Genomic DNA, 17,360 nt, shown 5'->3' with positions numbered 1-17,360 from the left:
CACCACGCAGGAAGACGCGACTGAAGATGCATGGAACGTCTTCCACACGTTAGGTCTCGACAGTCTGCTGGCGCCACGAAATACAGTGTCTGCATCCGTTGTGGAATGTGTCCTTTTTATCCCTGTCGGCGTTGAGTAGGTACGGAATCGTCTACGCAGCATGCATTCCTTTGTGCTGTGGGGTTCACCTTGCCTGTAGCTGAGGACAGGGAGGGACAGGGTTTCGCTGGACGCCGTTTTCTTTGTTCCTGTTCGTTCCTCTCTGCCTTGCCTCTCTCATACCAGAGGTACTTGGCCGATGTCTCAAAGCACAGTCCGGTCGTCATTCCTCCATTGTCACAAGACAGAGCCGTTCAGGGATTCCGGCTTCGTTTCTGCCGACGCTGTGAAAAAGCGTCGCTATCGGGGGCATCCCTATGTTCGTCAATCGCTTCTCTGAACTGGAGCTTCCGTCTCCTCTTCTGTAGAACTCCCTTTTATGCTTCTTCAGCCTCTTGTCATTCGTTCTGTCGCCTTCGCGCCTCCGCTCTCCCTCTTTCTCGATCTGTCGTGTTTTAAGGTCAAATAGGCATATCTTCCTCTTGTTTTCCCGCGCTTCCTTCCAGTTGATGCCCAAGGAGAAGAGACGATAGGATGAGTTCGCCGTGCGCGAGTTTGAAGCAGTGCACACTAACTGGATCTATGCGGCTGAAATGAAGAGAGTTCGTCATTTGATCCCCTCGCGAGGAAGTGTTGACAACATCGTTGCTACTGGGCTGAAGCGCGCGAATCAGTCCGAAAATGCAGTCTTTTCCCGTGCGTTTGAAGTGTAAACAGACATAAGAGCACGGGCGTCCTTCTCGCACTGATGCTGTCCGCCGGCCCCCCCCCCCCCCCCCCATATAGCAAGACGCTGCTCCGGTGGTTTTGGGTTTTTCCCTGGTGAGCAGACGAAAAGAGAGGCCAGAACTCGGGCTCTTGCGTTTGTGTGAATCGCACGCGAGGCGCGTGCGTCGTGTTCGGAGGTCTTCGCTTCAAACTCGCGCATATTCAAAGCTTTTCTCGGGTTACTTCCTGCTATCAACGCGAGTTCTGCTGTCTGGGCGATTGTTTTTCAGTGCCTGGAAACGTGTGGCATTGCCAAATCGCCTTCTCTGTAGCGGATCTTCTTTGTGAAGCACGTTCGAGGCCCATAGGAGCCGTCTACTGACGGCCAGGCGGCAGAGCTGGCCGTACGGTGGTTTAGGACACAAGGGAAGAGAAACCCGGTCAAATCTCTCCGAACATGGACAATACACCCCATGTCTAAGAAGCGGTGAGAGTCCGTACACGCGCCCTGACGCTGTTGCAAACTTTGCGAATTCCCGATCTGTAAACGCGCAAGGGTGGAAACGCCTTGATACCATGAACAGACAAAAAAAAGCCCACGAGAGAAGGCGGAGGAATAACAACAGATGTGCCCTAAACGAAGGCGAAACTGGAACCGGACTTGACAACAACGCAGCCGTGTAAACAGTCGTCTTCACCGCATTGACGCGATACGAAGAAGGAACGTGAAGGTCCAGGAACTTCCCAAGTTGACAAAACCTTGCATTAAGAGGAAACACAACTCTGACAGAACCTCCCCCCATGTTCGGTGACGCGAACTGAAAGTAGGCCGGTACAACACTTCCGTATATATATATATATATATATATATATTCACAGCACCTACTTTCAACTTCGTGCATGCAGATGCGTCTACTGATATGAGTACATGAAACTTTTCTGTTGTCAAGCGCAAGCAATTCCGGGAGTTCCACACATTTAGGGAGACGAGGCTACAGCCTCACACGCAGACCCGAGGAAAGCTGCAAGACCATTTCTCTAAAAGGGACGCGCTCAACCGATCAGAACCCGGACATACGGAAGTTTGCGTCTCAAGCGTGTGTGCCTCTATCCTCGTGTTTCTGTCGACATCTTTCCAACCATGCGGATCGGTAGATGGACTCTCCACTACACCTTATATATATATATATATATACACGCATCACATACATATACCTGTGTGCGCATTTTTTATTGAGTGTATGTGTGGAAGGTCGCCCCGATCTCGCTAGTTCCAGAGGCGAAGGAGGCTCGCGCGCCCTTCGACGCGATCTCCACGACAGCACGGTTCAAAAACCTTCGCCAGAAAAAGTCCGGGAGCTAGCCAACAAGCCGCATGCATGAGGCGTGAAACGGCCCCGTCTCGGTAAACAAGCGCATGTCGTTTTCCACGTGGTGGGAGACCACCCGACTCTCGACACCCGGAACTGCATGGCCCCGTGACACATCTGCATTCCCGCCCCGTCAAGCGTTTGCAGCCATCTACCCAAGAGTTTTCAAGCTCATTCCTCGGCTGCATGTGACAGCAAGAAATCTGCGTTTTGAAACCTCCCTTCACGTTAGACGCGACTCCACAGCTTGCGGAAAGAAACGCCGCAGCCAAAACGCTCCTCCCGATACACCTATCCCTGCGTTTCCGTGCAAAAAAACCCGTTTGGGAATCCACACGGCGAAACTTAAAATTACAGTCAAAAAACCTACTTGCCTAAAAAAAAGTGATGTCCTTATCACCCGGTGGCCGTAGCCGCTACCTTGGCGGACCAGAGGGGAAAAGGGGTGAGAAAAGAACATTCAAAGCCCTCCTGGGTATCCGCCGACCCACCGCGACACACTGCCGGTTCACGCAGCTAATTGGATGGCCCTCACACCGCCGTTCCAGATCCACGCCGTAAGACTGAACCAGGACTAGCCCTGTGGTCGGCGCGGACCTCTGCGAGCTGGGACACCATCGTAGGACGTCTTCTGACGCTGCTCGGGCCTGACACACGTCTCTAGGTTTTATGGTCGAAAGCGCGGCGCCGCTCTGCCGAGAGGGCAGCGCACGGCAGAGATGGAGTCTCACACGAAAGGCAGTCTGTGCAACAGAAGGCAGATATACACCTCTCTCTCGTCTATGTGTTCGTCCGTGTTCCGCGTCTGCGCTTCGCCGGCCTTGGCTGCCTTCACGTTTCCTCCCTGCTTTCCCGCACCTTCGCCGAGGAGGTGCCTTCCTCTCGCCTTCCAACTGCGTCTCTTCTTTCCGGGGCAGCGAGGGAGTCTCCGCTTTCAAGGGTTTCCTCTTCCCGCGTTGCGGTAGTTGGTCGCAATGTCGGGCGTTCTTCTCCTATCGGCATCTCGGGCGACAGAAGCGGGGAGACAAACGAGAGCCTCCGTGCAGACTGAACGATTTCTCTGCCGACCTCCGCCCGGGCATCTGCGCCCTCCCACCTCGCACTCTTTTCTGCCTCCCTTATTGTCCTCGTGTTCTCGCCCGCCGACACATTTCGATTCGTGGCCAAGCGGCTTCCCTCCGTCCGCCTCCCGGTATCAGCGTCGGGCGCATCCGCCGTCTTATCTGTCTCTTTACCTGCCTCGCCCAGGGGGTCCCCGTCCGCCCCCCGTGGAGCCCAACTAGCGGTCGCGGCGCACTCGGCGGTCCGGACGGCTTCCGCCTCCTGCTGCGCCTCCAGCGCAATCGCCTGCGCGGCGGCGGTCATGTGTGCAGCAGCAGCAATCACGTGAGCAGACGCAGCGCGATTGTTCCATACGAGCCTCGCCGGCGATGAAGCAAACGAGGAAAGCGACGCGGGAAGGTTTTCAGAGGAGACAATCGCGCCGCCGACCGCCGTCGCCGCCAGCCGCTCGAACTCGAGGAAGACGTAGGGCAGCTGTGCGGCGGCTGAGGCTGCGACGCTGGCCGCCGCCGCGTTCGGGCCACACAGATGCGAAGGCAGCGGAAAAGGAAAAGGCCCGAAACGCTGAAAGGTCGAAGAAGCGAGGAAGGCCTGGCTGTCAAACAGCCCGCCCTGCGAGAGAAACAGGGGCGAGGCCTGCGCGGGCCCTGGGCGGCGAGGGAACTCCGCCGAGGGCGACGCCGAATCCGGGGCATGGGAAAAGAGGCGCGAAGGCGCAGACGAGACAGCGGACGAGAACGAAGAAAACGACGAGGGCGAAGTATCCGGCGGCTCTGGGGCCTCGTGAACCGAGCCTTCTTGTGACACGCCCCTGGTGAGCGAGACCACGAGAGGGGTGAGGCGATCGGCGTCGACCGCGGGGTCATCGCAACTCACGGAGACACTGTCGGGCGACAGCGGCTGGAGCCTCTGAGGCGCACCCGACGAGGAGGCAGTGGAGCCTGCGCAGAACCGCAGGGGAGACAGATTTCGACTCTGGCAGGAAACGCGCGACTTTTGGACGCCGCTGAAACACAGGCGCGCGTCCTCGCGTTCGCGGTCCCCAGTGTCCCCCTCGCGAAGACCTGGAACTGTCTCTACGTCGTCGGCAGCCGAAGCTGGCGGCGAGGGCGACGCAGAGGAAGACCGACAGCCAGCAATGGAAGGTTTCCTGGACGGGAACGCGAGGACGGGGGGAGACGCAGCGCGTGCATTTGACAGGGCCACGGAAGGCGACGACGCCGCCGAAGGCGCAGACAAAGGGGCAGAGGAAGCCGCGCATGCAGGCAGAGAGAGGAGGGCGGCAGGAGGAGGCAAGGGAGCGAGAGACGCAGGCGAGAGCGCGGAGGGGAGAGAAGAGCCAACATGCGGAGAAGTGAGGCACTGTGCTCCATGCATGCCGTTCTCTTCAGAAGGAGGGACGAGACTCCCGTTGAGGGGACCGGAAACCGGAGAGCAAGATGCGACTGAGGGAGCAGCCACAGAAGACGGAAGACGAACAGGCAACGGCACAAGAGGCGAAGAAGGAGACGATGAAGCTGGGAAAGGAGAGGATGAGGAAGAAGAGGACGAGGAAGGGACGGCGGGTGAAGGAAAGGAAGACGAGGACGGCAAAGAGGCAGAAGGGAAGGCGGGTGGAAAGGAAGACGAGGAAGAAGGCAAAGAGGAGGGAGAAGAGACATCTCCACGAAAAGCGCCTAGGAGAGGAGCTGGTGAGGCTAGGAGAGGCGGAGCATCGTTCGGGCGCCTGAGGGCCGGTCCGCCACCAGGCAGGCCCCCGAAAGGCTGCGGCTGACGAGCAGAGGCAGGCGTAAAGCCGAAAGAAGAGTGAGCAGGAAACGATCGAGAAGGCGAACTAGACAGAGATGAATCCGTAGAAGGCAGAGACGGAGATGAAGCAACAGGGAGAGACGGCCGGATCTGTGTCGCGTACGTCCGCCGCAGTTCGACCGCCTCTGACATCTCAACGATGACGTCGCCTGAGAGTAAGGCATCGACGGAAACGCAGCGCTAGCTGTTTTGTTCAAGAGTGCATTTGTTATTAGGGACGAATCGGATGTCTCTGTACATCTTCGAAAGATGCGAACCTAGCCGTCTACACACATCTCAACCTTCATGCATGCATCGATAAATAAATATCTACACATATATGCACGGAATCAGGTTTACACATATATATATATATATATATGTCGTTCCAGAGGAGGAGTGAAATGCACGATGTGCACCAGATGCGCGCGCGCGCCCAAAGAGGGGAAAATCTGAGGCCGCCAAAGGGAGATGCGAGGAAGGCGACGAACAGGGAGAAGTCGACAGAAAAGAAGCGAGGGTGTGCAAGAAGGAGGAAGGGCGAGGATCGCACGAAACGCGCGAAGCGAGGCCGCCCACGGGAAGCATCTTGAGACGAAGGGGAGAGCCTTGTGGTCCCTGAACGGGTGGGAGGACAATCGAAAACAAAGCAACGAGGAAGGCGGCCGCAACGCGCGCCTCTCGCCTACTGGATGCCAGCAAAGGTGAAAAAGGACGCGGCATCGTGCGGTTTAGCTGTTTCTGCTCAGTTCGCAAGAGAGCAGGGAGGCCGACAAGCGGCGGGGCTTCGGGTAGAGTGTTGGGCACTGCATGCAATCGTTGTTTGTTGCCATGAAGCAACGCGAAACTGACCCGCCGCAATGACGACGCAGAAGTAGCCCTGGGAGCACCCGGCCCTCTCGCCCATGTCCTGGAAATCCACCAACCGAGGGGGCGTTTCGGCGCCCGTCGCGGTGCGCATCTGCATGCACAGACGCAGGGAAAGGATGCGCCGCCGATAAGCCGACAGCGAGTGACAAACGAGGAGCGCAGAACAGGAGGCAGCCGAGATGAAAACAAAGAAAAGGCACAAACGCCAAAAACTGGAGGCGTCCAGGGCGAGACGTAAAGACCCCCCGAGAACCACACGCAGAGCCGCCTAGCAGGTATGGTGAGAGAGTCTTGAAGAAAGAGAAGGAGATGGAGAGAAAGAGAGGGAGAGGGAGAAAGAGGAGGAGATGGAGAGAAAGAGAGGGAGAGGGAGAAAGAGAGGGAGAGGGAGAAAGAGAGGGAGATGGAGGGAAAGAGAGGGAGAGGGAGGAAGAGAAGAGGGCGAGACGGAGAGGGAGAAAGAGACGGAGAAAGAGAAGGCGATAGAGAGAAAGAGACGGACAGAGAGAGAGAGAGCAGAAGAGGGAAGAGGAAAAGAAGACAGAGAAGGGAGAGGCAGCACATGAATGAGGAAGATACACGAGAAGAGAAGAATAGAACACAAGCGGGAACGTAGGTAGAAGGAAAGACGAGGGGTCAGAGATGGAAATCCGGAAGGCAAGGAAAAAGGCCCACGCGTTTCTGCGAAAGACGACAGGCCAGGTGGGAGCAGGGTAAAGAACTCCGAAGCGGAAAGCCGCATTTCCCTGCGTTACCTGGAAGACAGCAACTTTGCAGTCTAAGTCGACGAGGAGAGAAACGCTCGTTCCAGGCTCCAGAGGTTTTAGCCCCGGCGGCGGCAGCTTCGCCAGGGCCTGGCCCATGCCTGCGGCGCCGCGCATGCGAAAACACCTCGACGACTCAAAAAACACCCGTATCGAGGTAAAACCAAAAGTGGACAACATCGTTTACGGAAACGAACCGACTTTTCAGCGGTTTCTTCACCTGCGGTATGACACGGCGAGTCGCAAACACCAAACGCGGTCAGCACTCAGCACCTCTCCCTCTACTTTTGCCTCTGTGCTACTGCATCTATCCTCTTAGCTCCACGTGAATATATACATATATATATACCTAGACATATAGACCTAGACATATATATATATATATATATATGTTTATCGTGGTATACACCAACATCAGTATGGCTTATCTTCTCAGTATTTATATCTATCTACATGGTTTTGTGGCGAGGTGTCTAGGCATGTCCTTGAATGGCAAAAAGCCGACAAGGAAGACGGACTTCACCGGCGAATTCATATAGGCATCTGTTGCCAGGAGAGGGAAATCGAAACGAATTACAGAGAGGAGGCGAGGATCGGCCTCGAAAACGACGAAACCTGATCATCTTTTCGCGGTGTTGTCTTCACGTTTCCTGGCTTACGTTTGCAAAGGGTACCCTGGCGATTGACGAAGACGCTCCAGAGGTTCTGGATGTTTTTCCCACAAGGGACGCGATCTGCAGAGATGCATGCGGAAGCGGGGCCGACTTGCGTCTCGTGTGTTGTTTTTTTCTCTTCTGGTCTGTTTTGGCCTTTCGGGCGCGCTTCAGCTGCGTGCGCAAGCAGCTGTCCCAAACAGTCAAAGCGTTTCGCTCAGTTCGCTTACTTGCAAAGACGAAGCCCGCGCCATCCGCCGCACTCACGTTCCCTGGCGGCAAAAGGGAGAAACAGTGACAGACGAAGGGGACTGGATCCGTTAAAACAGTTTTTGGAGCAGTCTGTACGACGCCTTCGGTTCCTGGATCTTGAAGATGCCAAGCTCCATTGGGCAGACAAATACAGCTAAGATCACTCTTGTGGAGAGAGAACCGATGAACCGCACGTGTCGCGTGCACCAGAGAAATGTGTGACACATCGCCATTCCAGACCTAAACCCGGCGGGATGCTGCTCGACAAAACAAAGAGAAAACGACACTCATCAGGCACCGCTCTGCAGAGAAACCGAGCGCAGCCAAAAAGCCCACAGCACGCAAAACAGAAAGTATACATCTGCAAACGGATAAGTGAAATTATATGCATATAGACGTATACACTCATGTATATATACATATATATGATACATGTGTAGATTGGCAGGCACCTAAATCGGTCGAATCCGAGGTTCCAGAGGAGCTTTCGGTTGCCGACGAGAGAGCGCCGGAGGACGAAGCTCGGAGAGATGACGTAAATCGATCTCAGAGCATCGATCGGCAAGCGGGTAGATGCATGCGCCGCTTTTGCTACAACAGACAACAACGTGCAGAACTCGTCATACTGGAAGTACACCTATCGCTGCCTCTCTGGGTGGCTTCACACAGAGGGACAGAAAGCCAGAGAGACGCCCAGAGACACAGACGGGGGTTGCGCGTTTAGCGTTTTACCTTGACGAATATCGTATCGATAGGCATGTACGCCGGAAGACCTCAGCGCATTTTCGTAGACGAGGGAAATCATTCCAGCTTTCCGCTTCTTCCAAAACCGTCTTCCTTCGTGGCTAAGGAGTCCCACCTTGGCAGCGTCCTGGTGCCACTGGAGTCTGCATGTCACGTTCTCCGACGCCTCGCCCCCGTCTTCCTTCTTCGGTCCTTTGGCGTTTGCGTCACGCTTGTCTCCGTTGCTGTCGGCACTCGAGTTGAGGTCTGCCTCGCCTTGCCCCAGCGGGGAGGGAAACGAAAAGAAAGACAGGTGAGAAGGAAGAGACGCGGGCAAAGAGGCGCAGTCCGCCCGTTTCTCTTCGGGACATGAAGAGGACGGGAAAGACGACTCACGGCCTCGGCCGTTAGCGTGAAGAAAGACGGAAGGCGCGGGAAACGGCGAGAAGAAAGGAGGCGCGTACCCCTCCCCGCGACTTTCCTCAAGGCCCCGCTGGCCGTCTTGTTCGTCTCGCCGGCTCATCTTTTCTCATCTCCTTTTCGTCGCTTCACCTCACCAGGCGCGCTTCGCTCACCCTCGTGTTGCCTTGCGTCTTCTACCCCGCCCCCCTCCTCCCGCCTTCACCGTTCTGTCTCTCCTTCCGTTTCCCTTCTTCGTTTTCTCGGCTTTCTTCTTCACTTCTTCCTGCTCTTTGGTGCTTTCCTTCGATTCAGCGACGCATTCCTCGAACAAGGGTTGAATTCGCAGAGACAGGCTGCTGCCAAGGGAGAGACAGGAGCCTCACTCACGTTTTTCTCCAATGATTCACCTCTCCTCGTCCTTCTTTTTGAGGCGACGGAAGAACAAGGGGCGAACCGCCAGCGAGAGACCGAACAGGCCACGCCCTAGCGAGACGGCGAACGAGAGAAAAGACGGCAGCGCTGCCTCTGCGGGCCTCGCCGTTCGATCGCGGAGAAGACAGAACAAGACTGAGAGAAGAAAAGGAGAAGAAGCAAGAAGGCCTAACTATCGCGGGCGTAGCGAGAGACGCAGTTCGTTTCCCCTGCCGTGCGTTTTCGGAAAAAACCTTCTCGCCTACAACCAATGCAGCACACCTGCCTCCAATGAAGAAAGGAAGAAGTCGAGTAGCCACGCTGAGGGGGAAAAAAGAGATGCAAGGCATCGCATGCGAGTAGATGTACCCGTTTTCCAACGATGTGTGTCGCTGCGCATGCACCGACGCGCGAGAAAGAGCAAAACCGGGAAGAAGACGAATGCAGTGCAGAAGTTCTCGCGGTCTTTTTTTATTTCTTTTTCTGTAGGCGATCTAAAAGAAACACGCGAGGTCGCCTAGAAGGTTCCTGGACATCTCTCGTTTCTGCTCACTTCTTCGCGAGAGAGCCTGTCTCCGCGTCTCCATATCTCCCGTTTCCGCTTGTCTGGTCCTTCTTCTTTTCTTTTTCATTCTCTGTCCTTGTCCCTTTCTTCTCTCTCCTTGTCCCTTTCTTCTCGTTTCTTGTCTCTTCCATCTCTCTCCTCTTCTTTCTCGGTCCTGTCTCTTCAGTTGCCGTCCCCTCGCTTCTGCTTGTCGCCTTCTCTCTCCATTTCTCGGGAAACGTTTAAGGGGGTTGGCCTCGCGCTCGTCGGAAGTCGAAGCCAGGAACCCTGTCGAGTCTCGGTGGCTCTGAGAGTGCACTTTCAGACTGGGAAGGAAAAGGTCCGTTCGCAGAGAGAGAGGAGAACTGCGTCGCCTTTCTCATTCCGAAAGAACTCTCAAAGAACCGCCGACGACTCCCGTCTGGAAGCGTCGCGGCGCAGACACAGAGGACGAGGCTGGCACAGCACGAAGAGACGAGGAGCACGAGAAAAAGAGAGAAAGAGAGGGAAAACCGAGACAGGGGCATAAGGCTGAGGGAAGAAGGAAGGCGTTGAACTTGCGCATGCGCGAAGGGAAAACACGGCAGCGAGAAACCCCCCCGCGAGGAAAAGAGCTTGTGGCTTCTATCGGTTTTTTGTCGCGGTCCTCTTTCTCTCTTCTCTTTGGCGCCATTTCTCTTTCCGTTATCCTCGGTTTCTCACTGCTCCTTTTCTTCCGCTCTGTCCCTGCAGCTCGAGCTCTGTTTCGTCTCCGCGCAGTTCGACCTGTGCGTCGTCCTCCCCGTCGCTCTCGTGCCCTTCCTTTCCTCGGATTTGTCTCCGTTTCGATCTGTCTCCTTGCGGCGCTCTTCTCGTAGCATCGATGACGACCGAGGACCGCCCGCCTCTGTGGGCGCCTGGAGACCCCAGCTGGGTGGCTGCAGACCCCGAGGCGACGGAGACTGCGGAGGAAGAAGAACACGGAAAGCGGAAAAGAAACGAACAGGCGGGGGAGGAAGAAGGTGAAGGGAAGGAAAGGGGAGGAACGGGAGACTCGTCCGAGGACGTCTGGTTCATGCACCGCGACCTCACGCACTGGCTCGTCAACCCGCGAGAGGGCGTCTACTTCAATCGAACGACCGGCGAGCTCGTGCCCGCCGCAGGGGGAGAAGGCGAAGCTGCGCTTGCTGGAGGCGTCGGCGAAACACATCCGGGCGGAGAAGGAGGAGAGGAAGAAGAAGAAGGAGAAGAAGAAGAAGGAAGAGAAGGAGAAGAAGAAGAAGGAAGAGAAGGAGAAGAAGAAGAAGGAAGAGAAGAAGAAGAAGGGGGAGACGAAGAAGAAGAGGAAGATGAAGACATTGATCTAGACCTCGAAACGGACGTGGTTGCGGGGACAGCAGAACGGAAGGTAACAGAGACAACAAAGAGAAGAGGAAGAGAGGAGAACAGGGCGAGAGGAAAAAAGAAGATGTTGAGACAAGGGAGAGACAGCGTGGTTTTGCATTTTCCGGTGTTGGCGTTTATCTCTGTCGTTCTTTCAGGGAAGCGCAGAGGGGAAAGTGGAGATTGAAGACCGGCACGTCACCAAAGTTCCCCTGCCCGTCCAGGTGGTCACCGGAGACGCGAACGCCCTCTGCTACTACACAGCGATATTTGACGGGCATGATGGATCTAGGTAGGCTTCGTCTCTCCACTCCCTGCATTCTGTTCTTTTTCATGTCGACCCTTCAGCTGGTCTTCGCGACTCGTTCTCCGTCTCCTTCACGCGTGCTCCTCAGCCGTTCATGTATATTTACATGCATCTTATGTTTATTTAGGCACATCGTTCTTTATGTACCTGCAATATATTCGTATCCTGCGCGGTCTGGATTGTGTATCTGCGTTCCGCGCGGCAGCTGTGCTCAGTACGCGACGGTTCACCTCCACAAAAACCTCATCAGCCTGTACAGGCAGATTTACAGTACCGTGCAAGTAAGCCATCAGATGCGCAAGCGTCTCTCGCATGTGCGTGAGCGTTCTGTCTGTTCAAAAGGTCGACCTCCGTCTCCACTTGCATTTCGCAGAGGCCGGGCCGACGAGGCATCATATAGAGACGGATACGCATGCGCCGCTCTTCACGAGAGAGACACATAAAAAACATAGATCTCTTCCCACGCGTCCTCCTACGCGTCTTCGACCCTCTGGTCGGACGGGAAGATTGAGCAGGGGAAAGAGGCTACAGAAGTGTATCGTTCGCCGGTTGAGTTCCCTCGCATCTTTATGCTTTTGGTGGACGTTGTTCTCTCGTAACTTCGAGGCTCTGTTTGCGTTTCCATCAGAGACGACGTCAAGAGCTCGAGGCGCGCGAGGAGGCACGCGAGCGTGGAGCGAAGAAGAGACAGAAGCGACCGAGCAACTTCTCGCTGCTGCTCCAGCAACTGAACGACGGACTGCCGTGCACTCGTCGAGAAGAAAAGTTCTTGTCTGTTGGACTGGAGGCTCTTGTGAAAGCGACGGCAAAGAGTTTCTTCATGACTGATCACAACTTCCTAGACCATGCACAAAAAGCTGGCGTCGAACAAGACGGTGCGGAAACAACGCTGTGCGCTTTTATCTCCCTCAACCTCAGAGCGCGTGACTCGCCTGGCGGGGGACACATGCACAGAGCTCTACACCTCAAAACGCGCATGCAGGCACACGTGTGTTTCTTTATTCGTTGCCTCTCTTCCTCTCTGCCAGTCCCATACATACATGTCTGTGTCCAAGCATCTGCTCATTTCTGCAATATATATATATATACATATAAATGTATATATATAGGTATATATATATATATATATATGGAGAGAGAGAGCTGTGCCTGATGTGTGAATAGATGCAGATGCATGTGGTCGTGTTTAATGCCGCACCTTCCGTTGTGGATTGGTTGGTTCTCAGCCGGCAGCACTGCGTGCGTCGTGCTGCTCTTTGGGCCCGATGACGACGGCCAGTTGAAGCTCCTCACTGCGCATGCAGGCGACACGCGGGCGGTTCTTTGTCGGTAGGTTTCTTTGGAGGAAACGAAACGTTTTTTGTTATGAAAGTTTCGTGGTGAGGAAGGCTTCTCCTTTTCTTCCCCCTGTGTCGCTAGCTTGACCGATTTTCTGCGCAGCGAGGCCGCCTTCGTGCCTTTCTCGCTTTTCTTTCGATGCCGTTGACTCCAAGATCAGCATCCTTTCTCGTATGTGTGCTCTTTTGATTTCCGTTCTCTTTCTCATGGGCACTCTATCTCTCTCAAGATTTGTACTTCTCTATCTCTGCGGGATGCGATTTTTTGTTTCTCGCGCGTCTGTCGCTCTTTCGCGCGGGGTCTCTGGAGAGGCTTGCCTGCTGATGGCGTTCTCTCCCTGTCTCTCCAGTTCTGTTTTTCACTCTCTGTCGAGACTGTTTCTCGCGCGTTTCCAGGGACGACCGAGCTCTCCGTCTCACCGAGGACCACCGCCCCAATGATAAATTCGAGAAGCGAAGGATTCAACAAAATGGAGGCGAGGTCAGAAACAAACAAAGGCGATCCACATCTGCCACACACGAATGTATACAACCTGCATACATAGAGCCTTAAATACATGTATATTACATATATATGTGTTTAGATACATGTGAGGACTGGAGAAACAGAGGAGCTAGGAGTCTCAAACGCAAAATTCATTCTTGGGTTGGTATGTACATAGCAATGTGTATGGAGACAAAGCTATCTGGCTCGGCGCGGTGTACATAACGATAAGGTGCTTCGTTTGTCGCGTTTCCAGGTGATGAACATCGAAGGCATTTGGCGAGTCGTCTTCGTTGACCGCAAGACGAACCGGCTGTTTGGTCTGGCGACGTCGCGAGCTCTGGGCGACCGACGGATGAAAATCCCCAAGAAACTTGTCTCGTGTCAGCCGAGTCTTCATGTCTATGCAATCAACTTCGAAACGGACCTCTTCATGGTAAGCGCACCACGCAGACACTCCACTGAAAACGCATGCACTCAACCCCATCCAAATGCATATATATCTACCTATGTGTCTAGATGTGTGTGTCATGACCTTTGTTTTGAATTCAAGAATAGTCAAGTATGTCTCCGTAGAGCTGTACCACAAACTGAAAGAACGTCTCTTTCCGTACCTCAGACTCAGCGGGGGAACATTTTGCAGCGGCGAACAGTCCTCTTTTGTGTCTCGCCCATAACCTACGCATGTTTGTGATGCATGCGTTCTAGGTCCTCGCGTCGGATGGTATTTGGGACGTTCTCTCTGACGAAGAAGTCGTCGCGATTGTGTCGGAGCATCTGGACAAACCGCCGCAAGAAGTGAGTCCTGTTTGGGCGAAAGGCCGGCCTGCTGAACAACTGCCGAGTCTCCCCACGGTTCCCCGACTCTGCGCGTGCATCGAGCAAACCTCGCGCCTCTCCCGAGTCCAGTCTCTCGTGCTTTTAAAGAACGATCCACGTCGACACGTAGCTGGGAGCTCGAGACTGCTCAAAGTGCCTTCCTCTCGGTCCGCCGTAGACGACTGAACGGCCGCTCAGGCTGTCTCAAGTGGAGAGGAGAGACGCACCTTTCTCCCTTTCTGTTCTCCCCGTGGTCTTCCCTCCTCCCGCGCGCTGATGGAGGATGGGTCAGCGCTCGACTCGCCACCCCCGGGGCATGCAGTTCTTCCGACGCGCCAGAGCGGCGGCTTGTCGAGGCGGCCGTGAGGCCTCAGTCGTTTGCACTCGATTCGCGCGTTTGTTTTTTCGCTGCAGGCTGCGCGGGTTGTCATCGACGAGGCTGTGAAGCGCGGCAGTGAAGACGACAAGACGTGCACAGTGGTCTACTTCAAGTGGCGACGAGATCGCTTTCAGGACGCCGCCGCGGAGGCGCAGACTCCAGGCGCAGCCTGCGAAGGCGCGAGACGAGAGACAGGAGACACCCTGGAGGGAGACGCCCGCAAAGAAGCCAACGAAGGAGAAAGCGAGGGAGGAAGCGAGGGAGACAGGCACACTGCGGCAGAGAACGAGGGCTGCTCGAGACGTGCGCGGCAACGCGGAGACGAGGCGTCCGACACGTCTCAGAGCGGAGCAAGCGAGAGGAAGAGAAGGAAACTGCGAACGCAGCCGGGCACGAGTTCTCGCCCCGAAGGTCCAGAGAGCGACACAGGAGAGGGAGAAGACAACGGAGAGGGAGAAGGCCGAGGAGACTCGCGGTCTGGAGGGGGCGAGCCGCATGCAGAGAGTGGAGAGGGAGAGGAAGCACCAGGGCGGGCACGCGGAGAAGGACGAACGGAGACGGAGGGCGACTCTTTCAAGGCCGGTCGCGGGTTGGAGGATATCGGTCTCCTCTCAAGCAGCAATGTGTACGAGAGGATCCGCAGGGAAAGAGAAGAGCGCGCGGAGAAGGAGGAAGAAGTAAGTTGCTCTTATTTTCTGAGGAGCGAACAGCAGGCCACACGAAAATTCAAGAGAGGAAACCGGGACTCTGGACAGCGCCAAGAGGAAACGACGGGTGCTTGTAGGTTCGGCTGTCCCTGTCTCTCCGCGTTTTGGGGGGCTGCCTTCGAGCCGCTTGTTTTGAGGTCGTATGTTTCGGAGTTTCGCTCCAAACCCATCGGTCCTTTGGTTTCCTTTTTGCGTGTCTCCGCTTTTGCTTCGTCTCAGGTCGCCGAGGAAGAGGAAGATCTCGACATTTTTTCAGCGTGAGCGACGTGGGGACGAAGGCCGCCTCAAAGAGGGGGACGGGCAGAAGGCAAAGGGCCGTGGTTCGCCCCCCGCTCAGGAGCTCGAGAAAGTAGAGAGTTTCTCTTTTTCCCGATGCGGTCTCGTCATGCAGTCACCGTCTGTGCGGTGGTTGGTTTTCGTCTCTTGCGTGCTGTCGTCTCTGCCTTTGTTTTTCCGGCGGTGCTTTCGAGCCCTACCTCGACGTGCAGCCTGCGTCTTTCTCTCCAGTGTTTTTGCGCTCGCGTCCTCGTCTTAGCTGCTTCCTTCTCGCCTTCGCTCGGGGCCTTTCTTTCGCGTCTTTCTCTGGCCTCTCCTCAGCGAGCTCCAGCTACACTGCAGGGGAAGACAAGAACGGAGCGGCAGCGAGGAGCAAGGGAAGAAGGGAAAAAAGAAGAGAGGAGTGAGAAGAGAGCAGGCGGCACTGGCCAAGAACGGGCAACCTGTTGGCGAGGAGAGTGACACCAAACTGCAAAGACAAGGGAGAAAGGGGAAGCGCAAAAAGGAGACGGCGGAGACAGGCAGAGGCCTCGCACAGAGGACAGAAGGTGTGGACGTGAGGGAACGCCGACGGGAGTAGAACAAGAGAAGAAGAAACGAATTGGATAGACGAAAGGCCACGCGTTTGAACCTGCGCGTTTCCTTGGATCTGTTTTTTTGAAACTTCCCGATCTGATGTCCCGCGTTCCGCGGTATCGCCGCTGTTTCCTGACTTTCGCGACGCGCCTCTGGAAACGCTTCCGGGATGCTCTCTGCTTTTCTTCCTCCGCCCCTCTCTCCACCCTGTTTCCGTTTTCGTGGTCTCCTTCCCTACGCACTTTTCTCTGTTTCTCCATCTTGTTCGCCTCTGCGTTTTCCTGACCAGCGTGTTTTGCTTTCCTGACGGGTCTTCCCTCGCGTTCGCGTTCTTCCTCTCTCCTCTGTCTTCCTGCGCCGAGTCGCCCTCTCCCTCCCCCCTTACGCCCCCGACCCCGCTTCGCGTTCGCTTGTTTCTCTGTCCCCCGTCGCCACTTTTCTTTCTCTCTGTCGCGGATTCTTCTCTCGAGTGGAACAAGGGAAGCCTCAGCCCCGTAGCGAGGACGCCGTAGGCTGCGACACAGCCCCAAAACAAAGAGAGACACAAGCGATTACGGCAAAATGGAGAGAAGGGAGCGCACCGAACGTCAGTTTTGTTTGAGGCTCGAGCGAGCAAGAAGTGCAGGTTAGTGTGAAAAAGGCTGCTTTGGCCTTTCGGAGTCCAAAGGCTGCTTAATCGCGCCGCGACACCAGGGAAGAAGACGCGTTCGACTCTGTCGACGTGCAAAACGCCTCGAACAATTCCTCTCAAAAGGCACCGTTTTTTCCCAAGTCACGCGCAAACCTGAGTGTGGTGTCGGTACGGGGTAGCGAACCTAAAACACGAATTAACTAATTACCGAGTTGCGCTGTTTGTCAGAAGAACGAACGGCTGTGCTGGAACAGAGAAAAGCCTATCAGGGGTGCCTAGGCGTCATTTCAGAACTGAAGCGCAGTTGTGCAAGGCAAACCTTCAGTGGAGTTGCATGCTGGATACCACGGGTGAGATATGGTCAACACGAATGACAATGGCTTCAGCCACTCTCGGTTCAGCCTTCGTCCTGAAAGATCTTCGGTTCTACCTTGTTCCTTACGCAAATATAGGGATATATCGATAAAAAGGTGCCTCGACCCGCATGTAGAAATCAATGCAAATCTGTATAACAAATGCGAATCTTGCCTCCCAGCCTCTCTAAAAATGGGCACGTGTTTTGGCGAACGTCTCTGTGCATCGATTCGTTTGCCGACTAACTGTACCGGTTGTGGTGCCGGTCGCCTGTCGGCGGCAAATCGCGAGATTAGTCCGCGTTTTCCTTTTCGATATTTCGAGAGCCTCGTCGCCAAGCCACGCAAGGCTTTCTCACGAACGACCCCTGAGGTAACTTTTTAGTGCGTCGAGATCCACACAAAACTTCGCGACGCTGCCTGTGTCTCTGCGGTGTGGTGACTCACCGCGCGAGGCTGGTTTCTGCGCGGTCGCGAAGCGAG

At 55.3% G+C, this 17,360-nt stretch overlaps 3 protein-coding genes across 3 annotated transcripts; 1 reads left to right on the top strand and 2 right to left on the bottom strand.

The window, feature by feature from the left end:
• Nucleotides 1-3,008: 3,008 nt before the first annotated feature.
• NCLIV_003150 (conserved hypothetical protein) lies at nt 3,009-5,180 on the bottom strand (the record flags this gene model as incomplete). The annotated part of the gene is made up of 1 exon (XM_003879815.1): nt 3,009-5,180. The coding sequence occupies one exon, from the start codon at nt 5,178-5,180 to the stop codon at nt 3,009-3,011; it is 2,172 nt and encodes a 723-aa protein (XP_003879864.1).
• A 578-nt stretch (nt 5,181-5,758) lies between these two features.
• On the bottom strand, nt 5,759-8,812 carry NCLIV_003140 (conserved hypothetical protein; the record flags this gene model as incomplete). Its single annotated transcript, XM_003879814.1, has 3 exons — nt 5,759-6,762; nt 7,545-7,586; nt 8,299-8,812. The coding sequence occupies 3 exons, from the start codon at nt 8,810-8,812 to the stop codon at nt 5,759-5,761; spliced, it is 1,560 nt and encodes a 519-aa protein (XP_003879863.1).
• A 1,696-nt stretch (nt 8,813-10,508) lies between these two features.
• On the top strand, nt 10,509-15,897 carry NCLIV_003130 (GTP-binding protein, related; the record flags this gene model as incomplete). The annotated part of the gene is made up of 11 exons (XM_003879813.1): nt 10,509-11,033; nt 11,167-11,300; nt 11,521-11,596; nt 11,944-12,190; nt 12,542-12,644; nt 13,049-13,133; nt 13,393-13,572; nt 13,845-13,934; nt 14,370-15,011; nt 15,261-15,298; nt 15,639-15,897. The coding sequence occupies 11 exons, from the start codon at nt 10,509-10,511 to the stop codon at nt 15,895-15,897; spliced, it is 2,379 nt and encodes a 792-aa protein (XP_003879862.1).
• Between the last annotated feature and the right edge of the window lie 1,463 nt (nt 15,898-17,360).

Source organism: Neospora caninum, chromosome Ib, assembly GCF_000208865.1.
Source record: "Neospora caninum Liverpool complete genome, chromosome Ib".
Lineage (NCBI taxonomy): Eukaryota > Apicomplexa > Conoidasida > Eucoccidiorida > Sarcocystidae > Neospora > Neospora caninum.
This window is presented reverse-complemented; position numbering and strand designations above follow the sequence as displayed.